General features: G+C 37.2%; 1 protein-coding gene across 1 annotated transcript in view; it reads left to right on the top strand.

Moving 5' to 3' along the window:
- DTHD1 (death domain containing 1) overlaps window positions 1-13,712 on the top strand; it is a 72,317-nt gene extending 58,605 nt beyond the window's left edge. The window contains exons 9-10 of the mRNA XM_036853210.1: window positions 11,896-11,953; window positions 13,254-13,712. Coding sequence (XP_036709105.1) covers window positions 11,896-11,953; window positions 13,254-13,615 — 420 coding nt within the window. The 3' untranslated portion in view covers window positions 13,616-13,712. The remainder of the gene's footprint in view (window positions 1-11,895; window positions 11,954-13,253) is intronic.
- Window positions 13,713-20,564: the final 6,852 nt, after the last annotated feature.

Below are 20,564 nucleotides of genomic sequence, written 5' to 3'. Positions count from 1 at the left end.
GAAGGTGGAGGAGAAGGAGAAGGAAACTGCAAAGATAGCAGAGAGAGATGTTGGCTGATCTAGTCCAGTGGATAAAGAAAAGCAATTTTCTTGAAAGAGGGTCAGCCGTTTATAGCTAATGGATTCTGGTTAAGCAATGGAGATTGGGAACCTAAAGAAGCTGAAGCAAGAGAGTCTTTTGTTTTCTCTTTTTCTCTCTGTTTATACGCTGCCCTCACTTACACTAAGGTTCTGCTATGGTCTGTAGTTAATGACCTCAATATGAGTTGTAACTGTCAAAAATTTTTGTTTGGGGAAGTAACTTTTATTTGGGAAATGCCCTTACATATGAGAATTAGTGCCTAAGGCTCTTGCAGTGGTAAGAGAAGCTGCAAGCTTCTTGTAAGGAATCTTGCAATCACATTTGTTCCTGGGCTTTGGGTTATTTCTAAATTTTGAGGTACTTTGCTCATTCTTGTGTGACCAGATAGCTCCCTGGAATGTTGGGTCTGTGTGTGTGGCTCATGAGACTCACAGCTGGAGTTCTCTAGCTCTGGAGGTGCCAAAGGAGCTGCATTATTATTGGAAGATGGTTTCATGCAGCAACTGCTAAAGAAGCTGAACAGGGGACCAGACTCCAACTGGGAGTGTGAATGGGGCTGACTTGGCTAAGATTGATGAATCAGAAGAAGGGGTGGAGGATGGTATTGTCTGTATTTTGGGACTTTAGTTTCTGTGTGAGACCAAAGAAGGAAAGATGTATTTTATTGAAAATTTAAATTTTGTGTGACACACTATCTGATATAATCTGTCTGGCCAGTTTGTTTGGATAGCCTAACTCAGCTTTTTTGACAAGGAAACTAGAATAGGAGATGAGATCTTGGTATTCTGTAGAAGTTGATGTTATACCCTGATACATTTCAGGGGATTCTGGGCATAAAATGAAAGAGATATTTGCAAAGGCCCTTGAGGGGCTGGAGAAGGAAAGTGAGAACTATCTGCAATGGACCCTAACCTGGACAGGGAACAGGTGTCTTCAGGGTTCCATAAATTGTCCAGCTATAAGTTCATTTGAGTAGCAGATCTGACAGTTATTTGAGATCAAAACTTTATGATGAGGAAAAAAATTATTATGTTAATAAAATTATTTATTTGATTGAAAATAAAAGGATACAAAAATTACTGAAAGTCTAATTGGGGAGGGAAAACAAGCATATGCGAATAAGGATATATGAATGGCATTGATGATGACACAAGACAACATTGAGTTAAGATAAATTGAGTGGCAGTGCATAAATTCACAAATAAGAAACCAGGGACTAGAGTAGTTGATAAAAGAGGTGGAATTTGACCAATGGCTTTGAAAATATGGTAGGATTTGAAGGAGGAGATTATTCAAGTCAAGAGAAGGTATCATATAAACAGTTTTTACTACCCTATGTGTATATGTCAATACCATGTCAAGCATGGTGAAGAATTAATATAGGAACAAGATACCTTATTAGCCCTCAGAGAGATGGCAGTCTAACAAGTAGAACCAAGACTGATCATGGCTGGTTCTTGGAGTGGTGTAAAGATACAACGAAAGTAAACTTTAAGATGTGCCATGGAAAATAATGTTGGGTAAGGTAAAGGTTGTGCCCAAGTCCAATTTATTGGGTTGCACACAAAAGATCAAGCTGGTACATGTATGATCTGAGTTAAAAAATGGTTTGCTTAGTTTTAAGAATTCAATAACAGGGTTGTACTTAACAAGCATGGAAAGAATAGCCAGTAATTGAAGGAGTCAAAAAATGGTGGCCTGTAAACTTCAAGACACATACCACTTCCAGGTGTGAGTGTCTGTCTTTGGTTCCAATCTTTTAAAAACACTTCTAAGTCAATGAGATCTCTTTTGTGCTTTGAAGCATAAATAAGACATATCTGTACATATCCGAGTTATTTATACTTTTATACTGATGCCCTTGAAAGACTTATAGTGAAAGAAAAACTGCCACATAAGCCCCACTACACCCTTTTACAAGGTATATGTGTATTACTGAGGACTTGAGAGCCAGGTTTAGATTTGCCAGACAATCTTCCTGAGCAGTAACATGTTGAAAGTGACATTTTAGAAATTGCATTAAGCAAAATAAAATATACAATATTAACATAAAAGCAGGTTACCTGAGAGGAATAATAAAAATTCCTTTAGCAAATAGCAGATCCTGAGAAGATGCAACAGAATAGCACTTTTTGATTGGAAGAAGGGAAGAGAGGAAAGTAGGGAAAAATTAAAGCCAGTCCTGCCAATGAAAGCATCCAAGGAACCATATGTAGACACAGAATCTGTGGGAGGGGACACTCCAGGACAAACAGAGGCTTCCCTATTTGGCTTGGAGCTGACCCTGAGCACCAGTGAAATTTAAAAGGTGGTATGCAAGGCAAAAATAGTGCACAGAAAAAATAACCATGGGGGGAGAAAAAAACAAAAAAGAAAGAAAAGGGAAGGGAAGGAATAGGAAGGGGGCACTGAAAATCCCTGAATGACGAGGCTATATGGGAGACCAGCACAGTGCCTGGAAGTGTAAAAGAGCCAAAGATTTCTTGTGCGTCCACAATCACTGCTTCTGTGGTTGGGCACCAGATAAAGAATGTGGCTTGAATTTTCACATATGTGAAAAAATACATATACTTAAACACTAGAATCACTCTCAGTGCATCAAGGTGCTATGACACATCAGTGAAGAAAGAATGACTGAGGGGGGTAAATTGTTTACACAAAGAAAAGAAAAAATCCAATGTGCACCTCTTGTCCTAGACTCAATTCAGGTCATATGCCTGTTGATGGGAATGATAGAACCTGCTGCACTATTTAAATTGGTATTTCTCAATTTTTTGAGAGGATTAAGTACACAGTTAATATCTCAAAAATTCTATGCACTTATTTTACAGTGCTACAGTATCAATATACTTAAATTTGCATTGTTCTTATGTTGATTCTTAACCTCCTCCCATTAAAACTTCTTAATGTAAGTTTTAAAAAATTATATAAATTTCAGGTGTACAGCATTATAATTCAACATGTGTATACACTACACAGTGATCACCACTACAAGTCTTGTTACCATCCATCACCATAGTTTACCCCCTTCACCCATTTCACTAACCCTCCAACCCCCTTCTTCTCTGGAAACCACAATTCTGATATCTGTATCTATGAGTTTGTTTTGGGTTTATTTTATTTGTTCCTTTGTTTTGTTTTTTGAGATTAGACATATGAATGAAATCATGTGGTATTTGTCTTTCTCTGCCTGAACTATTTCACTTAGTGTAATACCTTAAAGGTCCATCCATGTTGTCACAAATGGCAGGATTTCATTCCTTTTTTATGGCTGAGTAATATTTCATTGTGTACATATATACCACATCTTCTTTATCCATTCATCCATCAATAGACACTTATGCTGTTTCTATGCTGTAATAAACATAGGGGTGCATCTATCTTTTCAATTTTGTGTTTTTGTGTTCTTTGGATAAATATCAAGAAGTGGAAATATGGTAGTTCTATTCTTAATTTTCTGAGGAACCTCCATACTATTTTCCATAATGGCTGCACCAATTTACACTCCCACAACAATTAGGGTTCTCTTTTCTCCATATCCTCTCTAACATTTGTTATTTCTTCTCTTTTCAATAATAGCCATTCTGACGGGTGTGAGGTAATATCTCATTGTCATTTTGATTTGCATTTCCCTAAAAATGTTGAACATCTTTTCATGTGCCTGTTAGCCATCTCTATGTCTTCTTTGTAAAACTGTCTGTTCAGATTCTCTGCCCATTATTTTATTTTATTTTTTTAAAGAGAAGAAAGATATTCGCCATGTATTTCTTCTTTAGGTCTTTTTTTTTTTTTAACTTATTTTTATATTTATTTTTGGCTGTGTTGGGTCTTTGTTTCTGTGCGAGGGCTTTCTCTAGTTGCGGCAAGTGGGGGCCACTCTTCATTGCGGTGAGCAGGCCTCTCACTATCACGGCCTCTCTTGTTGTGGAGCACAGGCTCCAGAAGCGCAGGCTCAGTAGTTGTGGCTCACGGGCCCAGTTGCTCCGTGTCATGTGAGATCTTCCCAGACCAGGGCTCGAACCCGTGTCCCCTGCATTGGCAGGCAGATTCTCACCACTGCACCACCAGGGAAGCCCTCTGCCCATTTTTTAAATCATTTGTTGTTTGTTACTGAGTTGTATGAGTTTTTTAAATGTATGTTAGATATTAACCCTTTATCAGATATATGATTTAAAAATATCTTCTCCAATTCAGTAGGTTGCCTTTTCATTTTGATGATGCTTTCCTTCACTTTGCAGAAGTTTTTTAGTTTATATAGTCCCATTTGTTTATTTTTGCTTTTGTTTCCTTTGCCTTTGGGTCAGATCCACAAAATCATAACTAAGAATGATGTCAGGGAGGTTACTGCCTATGTTTTTGTCTAGGATTATTATGGTTTCAGGTCTTACATTCAAGTCTTTAATCTATTTTTAGTTCAATTTTGTGTATGATGTAAGATAGTGGTCTAGTTTCTTTCTTTTGTTTTGCATGTGGCTGTCCAGTTTCATCAACATTGTTTATTGAATACACTATCCTTTCACCATTGTATGTTCTTTGCTCCTTTGTCATAAATTAATTGTCCATATTTATGTGGGTTTATTTCTAGGCTCTCAATTCTGTTTCATTTATCTGTGTGTCTGTATTTATGGCCATACTATACTCTTTTGATTAGCTTTGTAGTATAGTTTGAAATCAGAGAGCATGACACCTCCAGCTTTGCTCTTTTTTTTCAAGATTGTTTTGGCTATTTGAAATCTTTTGAGGTTCCATACAGTTTTTAGTATTATTTGTTTCAGTTCTGTAAAGTATGCCATTGGAATTTTGATAGAGATTGCACTGAATCTGTATATTGCTTTGAGTTGTATGGACATTTTAATAATATTAATTGTTCGAATCCATGGACATGGAATATCTTTCCATTTGTTTGTGTCTTCAGTTTCTTTCATCAGTGTTTAATAGTTTTCAATATACAGGTCTTTCACCTTGGTTAAATTTATCCCTAGATTTTTTTTTTTTAATTAATTTTGTAAGTGAAATAGGGAGCATTTTCTTTTTTCTTTTTTTAATTTTATTTATTTACTTTATTTATGGCTGTTTTGGGTGTTCGTTTCTGTGCGAGGGCTTTCTCTAGTTGTGGCAAACGGGGGCCACTCTTCATCACGGTGTGTGGGCCTCTCACTATCACGGCCTCTCTTGTTGCGGAGCACAGGCTCCAGATGCGCAGGCTCAGTAATTGTGGCTCACGGGCCTAGTTGCTCTGTGGCATGTGGGATCTTCCCAGACCAGGGCTTGAACCCGTGTCCCCTGCATTGGCAGGCAGATTCTCAACCACTGCACCACCAGGGAAGCCCATTCCTAGATATTTTATTCTTTTTGATGCAATTGTAAACAGGATTTTTTTTCTAATTTCTCTTTCTGATAGTTTGTTATTAGTGTATAGAAATGCCACACATTTCTGTATATTGATTTAGTATCCTGCAACTTTTCTGAATTCATTTATTAGTTCTCACTGTTTTTTGGTGGAATCTTTTGGGTTTTCTATATACAGCATCATATCATCTGCAAATATGATAGTTTTACTTCTTCCTTTTTTGGTTTGGATGTCTTTTCTTTTTCTTGCCTAATTGCTATGGCTAGGACAACAATAATATGTTGAATAACAGTGGTGATCATGAGCATTCTTGTGTTATTCCTGTTCTTCAAGGAAAAGCTTTCAACGTTTTACCAGTGAGTATGATGTTAGCTGTGGGTTTGTCATATATGGCTTTTATTATGTTGAGTTATGTTACCTCTATACCTACTTTCTTAAGAGTTTTTTTTTTATCATAAATGGGTGCTGAATTTTGTCAAATGCTTTTTCCACATCTATTGAAATGATCAAATGATTTATATTCTTCATTTGTTAATGTGATTCTTCACATTAATTAATTTGTGGCTATCAATTCATTGAATCATCCTTGCATTCCTGGAATAAATCCCACTTGGTTGTGGTATATGATTATTTTAATACAATGTTGGATTCAGTTTGCTAATATTTTGTTGAGGATTTTTGCATCTACATTCATCAAGGGATTTGGTCTGGATTTGTGTGTGTGTGTGTGTGTGTGTGTGTGTGTGTGTGTGTGTGGTGTCCTTGACTGGTTTTGATATCAGAGTAATGCTGGCTTTGTAAAACAAGTTTGGAAGTGTTCCCAACTCTTCAATTTTTTGATAGAGCTTGAGAAGGATAGGTATTAAATCTTCTTGAATATTTGGTAGAGTTCATCTGTGCAGCCATCTGGTCCTGGACTTTTGTTTGTTGGGAACTTTTTGATTACTGCTTCAATCTCCTTGCTAGTAATTTGCCTATTCAGATTTATTCATAATTCAGCCTTGAGAGATTGTATGTTTCTAGGAATTTATCCATTTCTTCCAGATTGCCCATTTTTGGTTATATATTTGTTTAGAATAGTCTCAACTGATACTGTGGTATCAGTTGTAACTTATCTTTCATTTCTGAATTCACTTATTTGAGTGCTCTCTCTTTTTTTCTTGGTTAGTCTAGTTAAAGATTTGTTGATTTTGTTTATCTTTAAAAAAAAACATCTCTTAGTTTCATTGATTGTTTCTATTTTTTGTCTTTATTTCATTTTTTTCTGCATTGACCTTTATTATTTCCTTCCTTCTACTAATTTCCTTCCTTCTACCTGTTTATTCTTCTTTTACTAGTTCCTTTAGGTGTAAAGTTAAATTGTTTATTTGGGATTTTTCTTGTTCTGGAAGTAGGCCTTCATCTCTATGAATTTCCCTCTTAGAACCACTTTTGCTGGTGGTTTTCCATAGATTTTAGTATGTCATATTTCTTCTTTGATTTCCTAATAATTCATTGTTTGTTTGGTAGCATGTTGTTTAATCTTTACATTTTTGTGGGTTTTTCAGTTTCTTTCTTGTAGTTGATTTCCAGTTTTATGCCATTGTGGTCAGAGAAGATGCTGTGATAATATTTCAGTCTTCTTGAATTTATCAAGACTTGTTTTGTGGCCTAGCATATGATCTATCCTGGAGATTGTTCCATGTGCACTTGAAAAGAATGTGTATGCTGCTGCTCTTGGATAGAATGTTCTGTGTATATCTATTAAGTTCATCTGGTCTAATGTGTCATTTAAGTCCAATATTTCTTTATTGATATTCTGTCTGGATGATCTATCCACTGTTGTAAGTGAGGTGTTAAAATCCCCTAGTATTATTGTATTGCTTAAATTTCTCACTTTAAGTCCATTATTATTTGTTTTATATATTTTGGTGCTTCTCTGTAGGGTATATATACATTTATAAATGTTATATCTTCTTACTGGATTGATCCTGCTATCATTATGTAATGCCTTTCTTTGTCTTTTATTACAGTCTTTGTTTTAAAGTCTATTTTGTCTGATATGGCTATAGCTACTCCACTTTCTTTTCATTTCAATTCACACGGAATATCTTTTTCTGCTCCTTCATTTTCCATCTGTGTGTCCTTTCTTCTGAAATGAGTCTTTCATAGGTAGTGTATAGATGGGTCTTTTTTTTTTTTTTTATCCATTCAGCCACTCTATATCTTTTGATTGGATCATTAGGTCTATTTGTATTTAAAGTAATTATTGATAGGTATGTACTTATTGCCATTTTGTTAATTGTTTTCTGGCTATTTTTATAGGTTTTTTTGTTGTTGTTCTTCTTATCTTTCTCTTTTCCCTTGTGTTTTGGTAGTTTTCTTTAGTGTTTTGTTTAGATTTCTTTCTCATTTTCTTTTGTGTATTCACTATTATTTTTTTTTCCTGTGGTTATTTTGAGGCTCACATAGAACATTCAATGTAAGTAGTACCCTGTTTTAAGTTGGTAGCTATTTAAATCTGAACACATTCCAAATCTTTATCTTTTACTTCCCCACCCCCATTTTCTATTTTTGATGACACATTTTACATCTTTTTATTTTATGTACTCCTTAACTAATTATTGTAATTTTAATTCTCTACCTTTGTCTTTTACCCTTCATACTTGCTTTATGAGTGATTGATCCACTACCCCTATTATATATTTACCTTTTCCAATGAGATTTTTACTTTTGTATGTTTTCTTATTATTAATTAGTGCCATTTCTTTTCAACTTAAGGAAGTCCCTTTAATATTTGTTGCAGGGCTGGTTTACTGGTGATGGACTTTAGCTTTTGCTTATCTGGAAACTACTGATGTTTCCTTCAATTTTGAATGCTAACCTTGCTGGATAGAGATTTATTGGTTGGAAAAAAAATATTTTTCAGCACTTTGAATATGTCATGCCTTTCCCTTCAGGCCTGTAAAATTTCTGCTGAAAAGTCTGCTAATAGACTTATGGGGGCTTATTTTGCATGTAACAAGTTGTTTTTCTCTTGCTACTTTTAGGATTCTTTCTTTATCCTTAACTTTTACCATTTTAATTGTAATGTGTTTTGGTGTATGTCTCTTTGGGTTCATCTTACTTGTAAATCTCTGAGCTTCTTGGACCTTGATGTCTCTTTTCTTACTCAGATTAGGGACGTTTTCAGGCACTGTTTCTTTAAAGAATTTTTCTGGCTCTTTCTCTCTCTCTTCTCCTTCTGGAACCCCGATAATGTGAAAGTTATTCCATTTGATGTTTTCCTAAAGGTATATTAAGGTATATTTACTTTTTAAAATTCCTTTTCTTTCTTTCTTTCTTTTTTTTTTTTTTCATTTTGCTGCTCAGTCTCGGTTTTCTATTGCTTTGTGTTCCAGGTCAGTGATTTGTTCTTCTACCTTATTCAGTCTGCTGTTGAATCCCTTAAGTGTATTTTTAAGTTCAATTATAACTTATGTTCAGTACTTTACTATATTTTCTGTCTCTGTTGAAGTTCTCACTGTGTTCATCCATTCTTCTCCCAAGTTTGGTGAGCAACTTTATGGCAATTATGCAGAACTCTTTATTAGGTAGATTGCTCATTTCCATTTCATTTAATTCTTTTTCTGATGTTTCGTCTTGTTCTTTTGATTGGAACATATTTCTCTTTCTCCTCATTTTTTCTAATTCTCTGGGTTTGTTTCTGTGTATTAGGTAGATTAGCCATCTCTCACAGTCTTGAAGGATGGTCTTTTTTAGGAAATGTCCTGTGGGACTCAGAAGCATAATCCCACGTGGACACCAGAGCTAGGTGTCAAGGGATATCCCCTTCCTGTTGTGGCAGGGCCCAGCTGGTGCTGCTGCAGGGCACTGGTTGGTGGAGCTGGTCTCCCACCAGCTTCGAGGCCCACCTGCTACTACTGTGCATGCTGGTGGGTGGGGCTATTGCTCAGCTGGCTGTGAGGGCTGGCTGAGGTGCAGGCATGGGCAGAGTTCTCAGTGGGGTACCCCCATTAGCAGTAACAGTTTAGAGCGACAATTCCAAAATGGCATCCACCTGTGCCCTCATTCACAAGATAGTGTGAGATCACAAAAATGGCTCCCACCAGGGTCTCAGTCCCCAGCGAACATCCCAACTGGTGGCTTCCTCTCTGAAAGATGCTTTAAGATTGGTAAGTCAGCCCCCTTTACCTATGGTCCATATGTTTTTTAACCTGGTGTTTTAACACTGGATTTTGAGTTGAGGGAGGCTTTGTACAAGCCCTTTAAGAGGTTTTTTTGTTCCATTTAATTCTATTGTTTTCCTGGACATATTTCCTGTTGGTTTTCAAAGCCAGGTGTTTTGGGGGCTCATCTCTCCTGTGCAGGATCTAGGGTTTGGGGTGCTGGATGTAGAGCTCGATTCCCTCACTTCTCAGGGAAAAGATCCGTACTTTATGATCTCTCCTGATTGTGGATCACTGTGGCTGAGTTTTGGATTTTTCCTTGGTGAGACTTTTATCTCTGTCTCTCCTACCTGCCTCAATGTTTTCCTTTTACCCTTTGTCATGGAGGCATTGTTTGTCCAGTTTTAGTCCCTTACTGAGGGAATTATTTGATATGTGGTTGTAGATATGTTGTGTCCATGGGAGGAGGTGGGTTCAGGATCTTCTATGCTGCCATCTTGCTCATATGCCTTAATGGAAGTTGTATATACATGTTTACGTAATGTCTATGACAAGAATACCTACAAAATATTATATTCAGATTTAATAAACCTGTACTGAGTGTTTTTTATGAACCAGTGTGCTATGCATTAACATAGAACACTTACATTATTCTGGTATCATTGCTATGAGTAAATGTTTTAAAAATTTTGTTTTATTTTGAAATAATTATAGATTTACAGGAAGTTGCTAAATATAGTACAGAGAGGCACGATATATTCTCACCCAGTTTTCCTCAGTGGTTACACCTTACATAATTTTAGCAAAATATCAAAGCCAGGAAGTTAACATTGATACAATGTGTATGTATAGTACTATAACATTTTATCAGATGTGTAGATTTGTGTAACTACTGCATTCAAGATACACAACTATTCTAGCACTACAAAGACCTCCCCTGTGCTACTTTTTTATGGTCTTCTACCACTATCCTAACCCCTGTAAATCACTAATCTGTTCTATATCTTTATAATTCTGTAATTTCAAAAATGACATAAATGGAATCAGAATATGCGACCTTTGGAGACTGGAATTTTTCACTCAGCACAGTACCCTGAGGTCCATGCAAGTTGTTTCATTTATCAGTGATTTATCCTCTTTATTATTGAATAGTATCCCATCTTGTGGATGTACCATAGTTTGTTTAGCCATTCACCTATTGCAGAAAATTTTAGTTGTTTCCAGTTTTTGGCTATTACAAATAAAGTTGCTCTGACCATTTGTGTACAGGTTTTTGTGATGTGTGTGTGCATCATAAGAAATCACATTTCAGGGCTTCCCTGGTGGCACAGTGGTTGAGAATCTGCCTGCTAATGCAGGGGACATGGGTTCGAGCCCTGGTCTGGGAAGATCCCTCATGCCGCGGAGCAACTAGGCCCGTGAGCCACAACTACTGAGCCTGCGCATCTGGAGCCTGTGCTCCGCAACAAGAGAGGCCATGATAGTGAGAGGCCCGCGCACTGCAATGAAGAGTGACCCCCACTTGCCGCAACTAGAGAAAGCCCTAGCACAGAAACGAAGACCCAACACAGCAATCAATCAATCAATAAATCTTAAAAAACAAAAAAAAAAAAGTAGAAATCACATTTCAGAGCTGAGACTGAGGGGGTAAATCAATTGTCCAGAGCACTGAACAGGTTTCCAAACCCAGATGTTTTCACTTTACCTCCTGTGCTGTTTTCATGATCCCATATTAATGAGAACAAACTGCAGACAGTGTAGAAAAGTAATGATTATATATTTGATTCTTCCTTGACAAAGTTTTGGTTTCAGAATAATTTCTGCTTAAAGATTTGATTGTTTTTAGCATCATGTCTGCACACTGATTCACTCATTTTTTTCACAAAAACTAATGTTTGAGTACCCATTAGGTACCAGGCCTGGTGCTGAGTGTTGAGGCAAGATGCCTGGCCCATGATGGCTTTTACAATACTATGTTTGTAGCATAGAGGTAACTTGATCTTTGTTAGCTAGTATTAACAGTTTTAAATTTTATTTTAGAAAATGTTTCTTGAGAGTTAATGTGAATGCTAAAATAATATTTAAATGTGTATTCCTAAATTTAAATTCTCTGAAAGATTTGGGTTAATATATGTTGCCTTATCTTAAGAAAGCAATTGCTGAGCATGCATGCACAAATACACAACCTAATTTTGCAAGGCATGCAGTTCAAGACTTTTTCCAAATAGGGGTGAAGTTCAGATGGACTTTTATGTGTAGCTTGTTCACAAATTAATGATTTCTTCTGCTTATTCTGTGTCCCTTTCTCCCAAAAGCATGAAAAATTAATCAACCGTCCACAGAGTACCAAAAGAATTTCTACAGATCCTCTAGGTAAGGAATACTTGCTCTGTCTTCATTATGATGGTGCTATTTTTCTCTTATATTTTATGTGAATCTTTTGGTAAGAAAGAATAGAGAACTTTGTAATTAACAATAAGTTATTAAATAATCATTTATTATCAGTCTAATAAATGAGTTTTCCTTGATAAGTCATGCATGTATAAACAAAAACATTCTTGAATGTAGATGTAGTTAACATTTTATTAAAATCTACAAGAAATATGAATTCTACTAAGTATTATTGAACTAAGATAACTAGTAATTACTTTGTTTGGTAAATAGACTACTACAGTTTGTCCTGAAATGTTGACTATTAGGGTTCAAAACTTAAAATAGGTTTTAAATAGAGGTATATATGGAGGTATGAAACCACATAGGAAACATGTAAAATTTGATTGTGGTTATTCATAATACAATTACATAACAATGACGCATATTTCAGGGTAGAATTTGACACTTTTATTCTATTTTAGCCTTTGAAACAATTCATTTTGTGATGCTAATTGTTACTACTGTGATAATTTATTAGTCTTCAAAAGACATCGGTGAATGCGTTTGACTACTGTGTCAGTCTCACCACTGATGGCTTAACATTTCATTCAGGTGTTATCTTTATGGACTTGTACAGAAAATACACAAGCTTTGCTGAATTATTAGAAGTGAGTAGGATAGAAATAAACCTTAGAGTTATACACTCTTTCAGAGGCAATAAAATTGTTTTCAAAGAGAGAGCAGGTGACAGAGCAAAAACAAAACATAAAATACCAAAGCCCAAACCCCAAAAACCAAAAGAAAAAAACCCCAGTAAAACAACAATAGCAGTAGGTGAAAGCCAAGCAAGTTTATAATGTTGTTAACTATTGAAGAACTTGATGTTCAAATAAAAGCACTCCCACTACTATTGTCAACAACCACAAGAGTATAGTGATCTTTCCTAAGTGTACCAGGAAGTCCTAAATTAGGACTAGATTTGCCCCTATCCTAGTCTTACTTAATTAGACTATCTGGGGTGGGGGCCTAAACACCATTTTAATGAGCCCTACTGGATCTCAGGGAAGTTAAAATTTGAGAAGCATTTCTAACCCTTTGCAATAGGTGGTTCCCTCAGAAGAAGACCCCAGAAAGGGCAGAGGTTCAAAGGCTCTCAACTGTCCATCTGGGTGGTCCCAAATCTTTCTGCTTCTCAGAGGCCAAACCAGAGATTAAGTTTCCTGTGAACAGTTGGAGGGTTAGATGAGCACACCCTCCATGAAAGGGTCCTAACACTGAGTGTCCCACGTGTGCCTCGCAGAAGCCCTGTGGGACAACTTGCTCTACTGGCTGGCAGACGAGCTCTCAGAAGAAAACGCCCTGTGTCTCTCCTCATCCCTCCCCCTTCGCCGCAGCACCATTCAGCTCATCAAACTGAAGAACACTGATGATCTCACAGAACAGACCCACGAACTTCTTTGCTTTTGGAAAAGATCGCTCCCAAATTCCACGGACAAACTTCGCCTTCTGGCTCGCCATCTCCGCAAGATCGGCAGGAGTGACCTTGCAGAAGAGCTCAAATTCAAGTGGGAAAATAAAGTGTTCACTGAACCTCAGCAGTGGTCTGATGTGGCAGAGTTCAGCCCCGTTGCTCTTTCTTTTGCCCTAGAAAAGGGGTCATAGTTGGTTTGAAGACCGTTTCTGTCAACATTTTACTAGCAGTTTCCAAGTAATGTTGTTTGAAGTGAATCTCTTTGATAGACGTGTTATTGAGACAAGTGAAGAAGCACTAATCAGACAATAAAAAGCATCTGTGGGTTTGAATCCTCGCTCATGGTTCAGTGATATATGTTCTGCAGCCAAACTTAAGAGCATTTGTAATAGAGTTTGCCCTGTGTGTAGTTTAATAGCTGGGGTTGCTTTTTAAGTGTAAAGGAAAGGTATGGTATACAGAATCCCCCCCTTTTTTTTATTGTTATCTACATAAAAGTAAACTAGTTACCCAGGACTCCAAGCAACTGATTCACATTATGTGCATACCGTGGAGCCCACAGTTAACAATACAAAATAAATTGGGCTGCAGACGCCTGATGTTGATGATAGCAAATCACTTTAAGAGAACATCTAAGGTTGAAATAAATTAAAAATAGAAGAACACTTCAGCCATTTACTCCCACAAACTATTAATAAGATTTAGCCTAGAATCGGGAAAACCTCGTATGTTATTATTAGCAAAATGGGGCAGCGCAGAGACCATGGAGCATCAGTGAAAGAACTCAGGGCCTTTTGCACTGACGTAGGAAAACAACCTGCTACTAAATCAGTTTGACAGAAACCTTATTACATAAGCCCTATAGGAGCATTATTGTTTTAAAAAACCACCTGTAAAAAACCAAAAACTAAAAGAAAAAAATAATAATTACGTGGGAGGAACCAAGATGGTGGAGTAGAAGGATGTGCTCCCACTCCCTCTTGCGGGAACACCAGAATCACAACTAGCTGCTGGACAATCATCGACAGGAAGACACTGGAACTCACCAAAAAAAGATACCCCACATCCAAAAACAAAGGAGAAGCCACAATGAGATGGTAGGAGGGGCACAATCAGAGTAAAATCAAATCCCATAACTGGTGGGTGGGTGACTCACAGACTGGAGAACACTTACACCACAGAAGTCCACCCACTGGAGTGAAGGTTCTGAGCCCCACGTCAGGCTTCCCAACCTGGGGGTCTGGTAACGGGAGGAGGAATTCATAGAGAATCAGACTTTGAAGCCTAGTGGGAATTGATTGCAGGACTTCGACAGAACTGGGGGAAACAGAGACCCCACTCTTGGAGGGCGCACACAAAATAGTGTGCGCATCGGGACCCAGGGGAAGGAGCAGGGACCCCGGGGGAGACTGAACCAGACCTACCTGCTAGTGTTGGAAGGTCTCCTGCAGAGGCAGGGGGTGGCTCTGTTTCACCATGTGGACAAGGACACTGGCAGCAGAAGTTCTGGGAAGTACTCCTTGGCGTGAGCCCTCCCAGAGTCTGTCATTAGCCCCACCAAAGAGCCCAGGTAGGCTCCAGTGTTGGGTTGCCTCAGGAAAAACAACCAACAGGGAGGGAACCCAGCCCCACCCATCAACAGTCAAGTGGATTAAAGTTTTACTGAGCTCTGACCACCACAGCAACAGCCAGCTCTACCCACCACCAGAGCCTCCCATCAAGCCTCTTAGATAGCCTCAACCACCAGGGGGCAGACAGCAGAAGCAAGAAAAACTATAATCCTGCAGCCTGTGGAACAAAAACCACATTCACAGAAAGATAGACAAGATGAAAAGGCAAAGGGCTATATACCAGATGAAGGAACAAGATAAAACCCCAGAAAAACAACTAAATGAAGTGGAGATAGGCAACCTTCCAGAAAAAGAATTCAGAATAATGATAGTGAAGATGATCCAGGACCTAGGAATAAGAATGGAGGCAAAGATCGAGAAGATGCAAGAAATGTTTAACAAAGACCTAGAAGAATTAAAGAACAAACAAACAGAAATGAACAATACAATAACTGAAATGAAAACTACACTAGAAGGAATCAACAGCAAAATAACTGAGGCAGAAGAACGGGTAAGTGACCTGGAAGACAGAATGGTGGAATTCACTGCTGCAGAACAGACTAAAGAAAAAAGAATGAAAAGAAATGAAGACAACCTAAGAGACCACTGGGACAACATTAAACGCAACAACATTCGCATTATAGGGGTCCCAGAAGGAGAAGAGAGAGAGAAAGGACCAGAGAAAATATTTGAAGAGATTATAGTCAACAACTTCCCTAACATGGGAAAGGAAATAGCCACCCAAGTCCAGGAAGCACAGCGAGTCCCATACAGGATAAACCCAAGGAGAAACACACCGAGACACACAGTAATCAAATTGGCAAAAATTAAAGACAAAGAAAAATTATTGAAAGCAGCAAGGGAAAAACGACAAATAACATACAAGGGAACTCCCATAAGGTTAACAGTTGATTTCTCAGCAGAAACTCTACAAGCCAGAAGGGAGTGGCATGATATACTTAAAGTGATGAAAGGGAAGAACCTACAGCCAAGATTACTCTACCCGGCAAGGATCTCATTCAGATTTGATGGAGAAATCAAAAGCTTTACAAACAAGCAAAAGCTAAGAGAATTCAGCATCACCAAACCAGCTTTACAGCAAATGCTAAAGGAACTTCTCTAAGTGAGAAACACAAGAGAAGAAAAGGACCTACAAAAACAAACCCAAAACAATTAGGAAAATGGTCATAGGAACATACATATCGACAATTACCTTAAACGTGAATGGATTAAATGCTCTAACCAAAAGACACAGGCTTGTTGAATGGATACAAAAACAAGACCCATATATATGCTATGTACAAGAGACTCACTTCAGACCTAGGGACACATACAGACTGAAAGTGAGAGGATGGAAAAAGATATTCCATGCAAATGGAAATCAAAAGAAAGCTGGAGTAGCTATACTCATATCAGATAAAATAGACTTTAAAATAAAGAATGTTACAAGAGACAAGGAAGGACACTACATAATCATCAAGGGATCAATCCAAGAAGAAGATATAACAATTATAAATATATATGCACCCAACATAGGAGCACCTCAATACATAAGGCAAATGCTAACAGCTATAAAAGAGGAAATCGACAGTAACACAATAATAGTGAGGGACTTTAACACCTCACTTACACCAATGGACAGATCATCCAAAATGAAAATAAATAAGGAAACAGAAGCTTTAAATGACACAATAGACCAGATAGATTTAATTGATATTCTTAAGCCATTCCATCCAAAAACAGCAGATTACACCTTCTTCTCAAGTGCGCATGGAACATTCTCCAGGATAGACCACATCATGGGTCACAAATCAAGCCTCAGTAAATTTAAGAAAATTGAAATCATATCAAGCATCTTTTCTGACCACAATGCTACAAGATTAGAAATCAATTGCAAGGGGAAAAAACATAAAAAGCACAAACACATGGAGGCTAAACAATACGATACTAAATAACCAAGAGATCACTGAAGAAATCAAAGAGGAAATAAAAAAACACATAGAGACAAATGACAATGAAAACATGATGATCCAAAACCTATGGGATGCAGCAAAAGCAGTTCTAAGAGGGAAGTTTATAGCTATGCAAGCCTACCTAAAGAAACAAGAAAAATCTCAAGTAAACAATCTAACCTTACACCTGAAGGAACTAGAGAAAGAAGAACAAACAAAACCCAAAGTTAGCAGGAGGAAAGAAATCATAAAGATCAGAGCAGAAATAAATGAAATAGAAACAAAGAAAACAATAGCAAAGATCAATAAAACTAAAAGCTGGTTCTTTGAGAAGATAAACAAAATTGATAAGCCATTAGCCAGACTCATCAAGAAAAAGAGGGAGAGGACTGAAATCAATAAAATTAGAAATGAAAATGGAGAAGTTACAACAGACACCGCAGAAATACAAAGCATCCTAAGAGACTACTACAGGCAACTCTATGCCAATAAAATGGACAACCTGGAAGAAATGGACAAATTCTTAGAAAGGTATAACCTTCCAAGACTGAACCAGGAAGAAACAGAAAATATGAACAGACCAATCACAAGTAATGAAATTGAAACTGTGATTTAAAATCTTCCAACAAACAAAAGTCCAGGACCAGATGGCTTCACAGGTGAATTCTATCAAACATTTAGAGAAGAGCTAACACCCATCCTTCTCAAACTCTTCCAAAAAATTGCAGAGGAAGGAACACTCCCAAACTCATTTTATGAGGCCCCCATCACCCTGATACCAAAACCAGACAAAGATACTACAAAAAAAGAAAATTACAGACCAATATCACTGATGAATATAGATGCAAAAATCCTCAACAAAATACTAGCAAACAGAATCCAACAACACATTAAAAGGATCATACACCACGATCAAGTGGGATTTATCCCAGGGATGCAAGGATTCTTCAATATATGCAAATCAATCAATGTGATACACCATATTAACAAATTGAAGAATAAAAACCATATGATCATCTCAATAGATGCAGAAAAAGCTTTTGACAAAATTCAACACCCATTTATGATATAAACTCTCCAGAAAGTGGGCATAGAGGGAACCTACCTCAACATAATAAAGGCCATATACGACAAACCCACAGCAAACATCATTCTCAATGGTGAAAAACTGAAAGCATTTCCTCTAAGATCAGGAATGAGACAAGGATGTCCACTCTCACCACTATTATTCAACATAGTTTTGGAAGTGTTAGCCACAGCAATCAGAGAAGAAAAAGAAATAAAAGGAATACAAATTGGAAATGAAGAAGTAAAACTGTCACTGTTTGCAGATGACATGACACTATACATAGAGAATCCTAAGAATGCCACCAGAAAACTTCTAGAGCTAATCAATGAATTTGGTAAAGTTGCAGGATACAAAATTAATGCACAGAAATCTCTTGCATTCCTATACACTAATGATGAAAAATCTGAAAGAGAAATTATGGAAACACTCCCATTTACCACTGCAACAAAAAGAATAAAATACCTAGGAATAAACCTACCTAGGGAGACAAAAGACCTGTATGCAGAAAACTAGGGAGACAAAAGACCTGTATGCAGAAAACTATGACACTGATGAAAGAAATTAAAGATGATACCAACAGATGGAGAGATATACCATGTTCTTGGATTGGAAGAATCAATATTGTGAAAATGACTATACTGCCCAAAGCAATCTACTGATTCAATGCAATCCCTATCAAATTACTAATGGCATTTTTTACAGAACTAGAACAAATCATCTTAAAATTTGTATGGAGACACAAAAGACCCCGAATAGCCAAATCAGTCTTGAGGGAAAAAAACGGAGCTGGAGGAATCAGACTCCCTGGCTTCAGACTATACTACAAAGCTACAGTAATCAAGACAATATGGTACTGGCACAAAAACAGAAACATAGATCAATGGAACAAGATAGAAAGCCCAGAGATAAACCCATGAACCTATGGTCAACTAATCTATGACAAAGGAGGCAAAGATATACAATGGAGAAAAGACAGTCTCTTCAATAAGTGGTGCTGGGAAAACTGGACAGCTACATGTAAAAGAATGAAATTAGAACACTCCCTAACACCATACACAAAAATAAACTCAAAATGGATTCGAGACCTAAATGTAAGACTGGACACTATAAAACTCTTAGAGGAAAACATAGGAAGAACACTCTTTGACATAAATCACAGCAAGATCTTTTTTGATCCACCTCCTAGAGTAATGGAAATAAAAACAAAAATAAACAAATGGGACCTAATGAAACTTCAAAGCTTTTGCACAGCAAAGGAAACCATTAACAAGACGAAAAGACAACCCTCAGAATGGGAGAAAATATTTGCAATTGAATCAACAGACAAAGGATTAATCTCCAAAATATATAAACAGCTCATTCAGCTCAATATTAAAGAAACAAACAACCCAATCCAAAAATGGGCAGAAGACCTAAATAGACATTTCTCCAAAGAAGACATACAGATGGCCAAGAAGCACATGAAAAGATGCTCAACATCAGTAATTATTAGAGAAATGCAAATCAAAAATACAATGAGGTATCACCTCACACCAGTCAGAATGGGCATCATCAGAATATCTACAAACAACAAATGCTGGAGAGGGTGTGGAGAAAAGGGAACCCTCTTGCACTGTTGGTGGGAATGTAAATTGATACAGCCACTATGGAGAACAGTATGGAGGTTCCTTAAAAAACTAAAAATAGATTTACCATATGACCCAGCAATCCCACTACTGGGCGTATACCCAGAGAAAACCGTAATTCAGAAAGACACATGCACCCCAATGTTCATTGCAGCACTATTTACAATAGCCAGGTCATGGAAGCAACCTAAATGCCCATCGACAGATGAATGGATAAAGAAGATGTGGTACATATATACAATGCAATATTACTCAGCCATAAAAAGGAACGAAATTGAGTCATTTGTTGAGACGTGGATGGATCTAGAGACTGTCATACAGAGTGAAGTAAGTCAGAAAGAGAAAAACAAATATCGTATATTAACGCATGTATGTGGAACCTAGAAAAATGGTACAGATGAGCCAGTTTGCAGGGCACAAGTTGAGACACAGATGTAGAGAACTGACATATGGACACCAAGGGGGGAAAACTGTGGTGGGGTGGGGATGGTGGTGTGCTGAATTGGGCGATTGGGATTGACCTGTATACACTGATGTGTATAAAAGTGATGACTAATAAGAACCTGCAGTATAAAAAAACAAACAAACAAAACAACTAATACTAAAGTTTCATTGGGTTATGTGTATGGAAATATGTTAATATAAATGTTTCAGACATTACATGAAATTTCTAAAAATCTTATATGTTCTGGTATAATGTTATAAGTCATAATTCTAGTTATTACTTTAAAATGTATATCTCAGAAATAACTAAATTTCCTTGTCAATTGCATTATTATGAACTTTCATCAAATCTTTAACCACGGTCATTTTTAAGTCTTTTGTCATTTACAGACAGTTCTGGGTGTACTCTGATGCTTTTGCAAATATGTTCCTATAAAAGG

The sequence above is a fragment of the Balaenoptera musculus genome, chromosome 5 (genome assembly GCF_009873245.2).
Source record: "Balaenoptera musculus isolate JJ_BM4_2016_0621 chromosome 5, mBalMus1.pri.v3, whole genome shotgun sequence".
NCBI lineage: Eukaryota > Metazoa > Chordata > Mammalia > Artiodactyla > Balaenopteridae > Balaenoptera > Balaenoptera musculus.
This window is presented reverse-complemented; position numbering and strand designations above follow the sequence as displayed.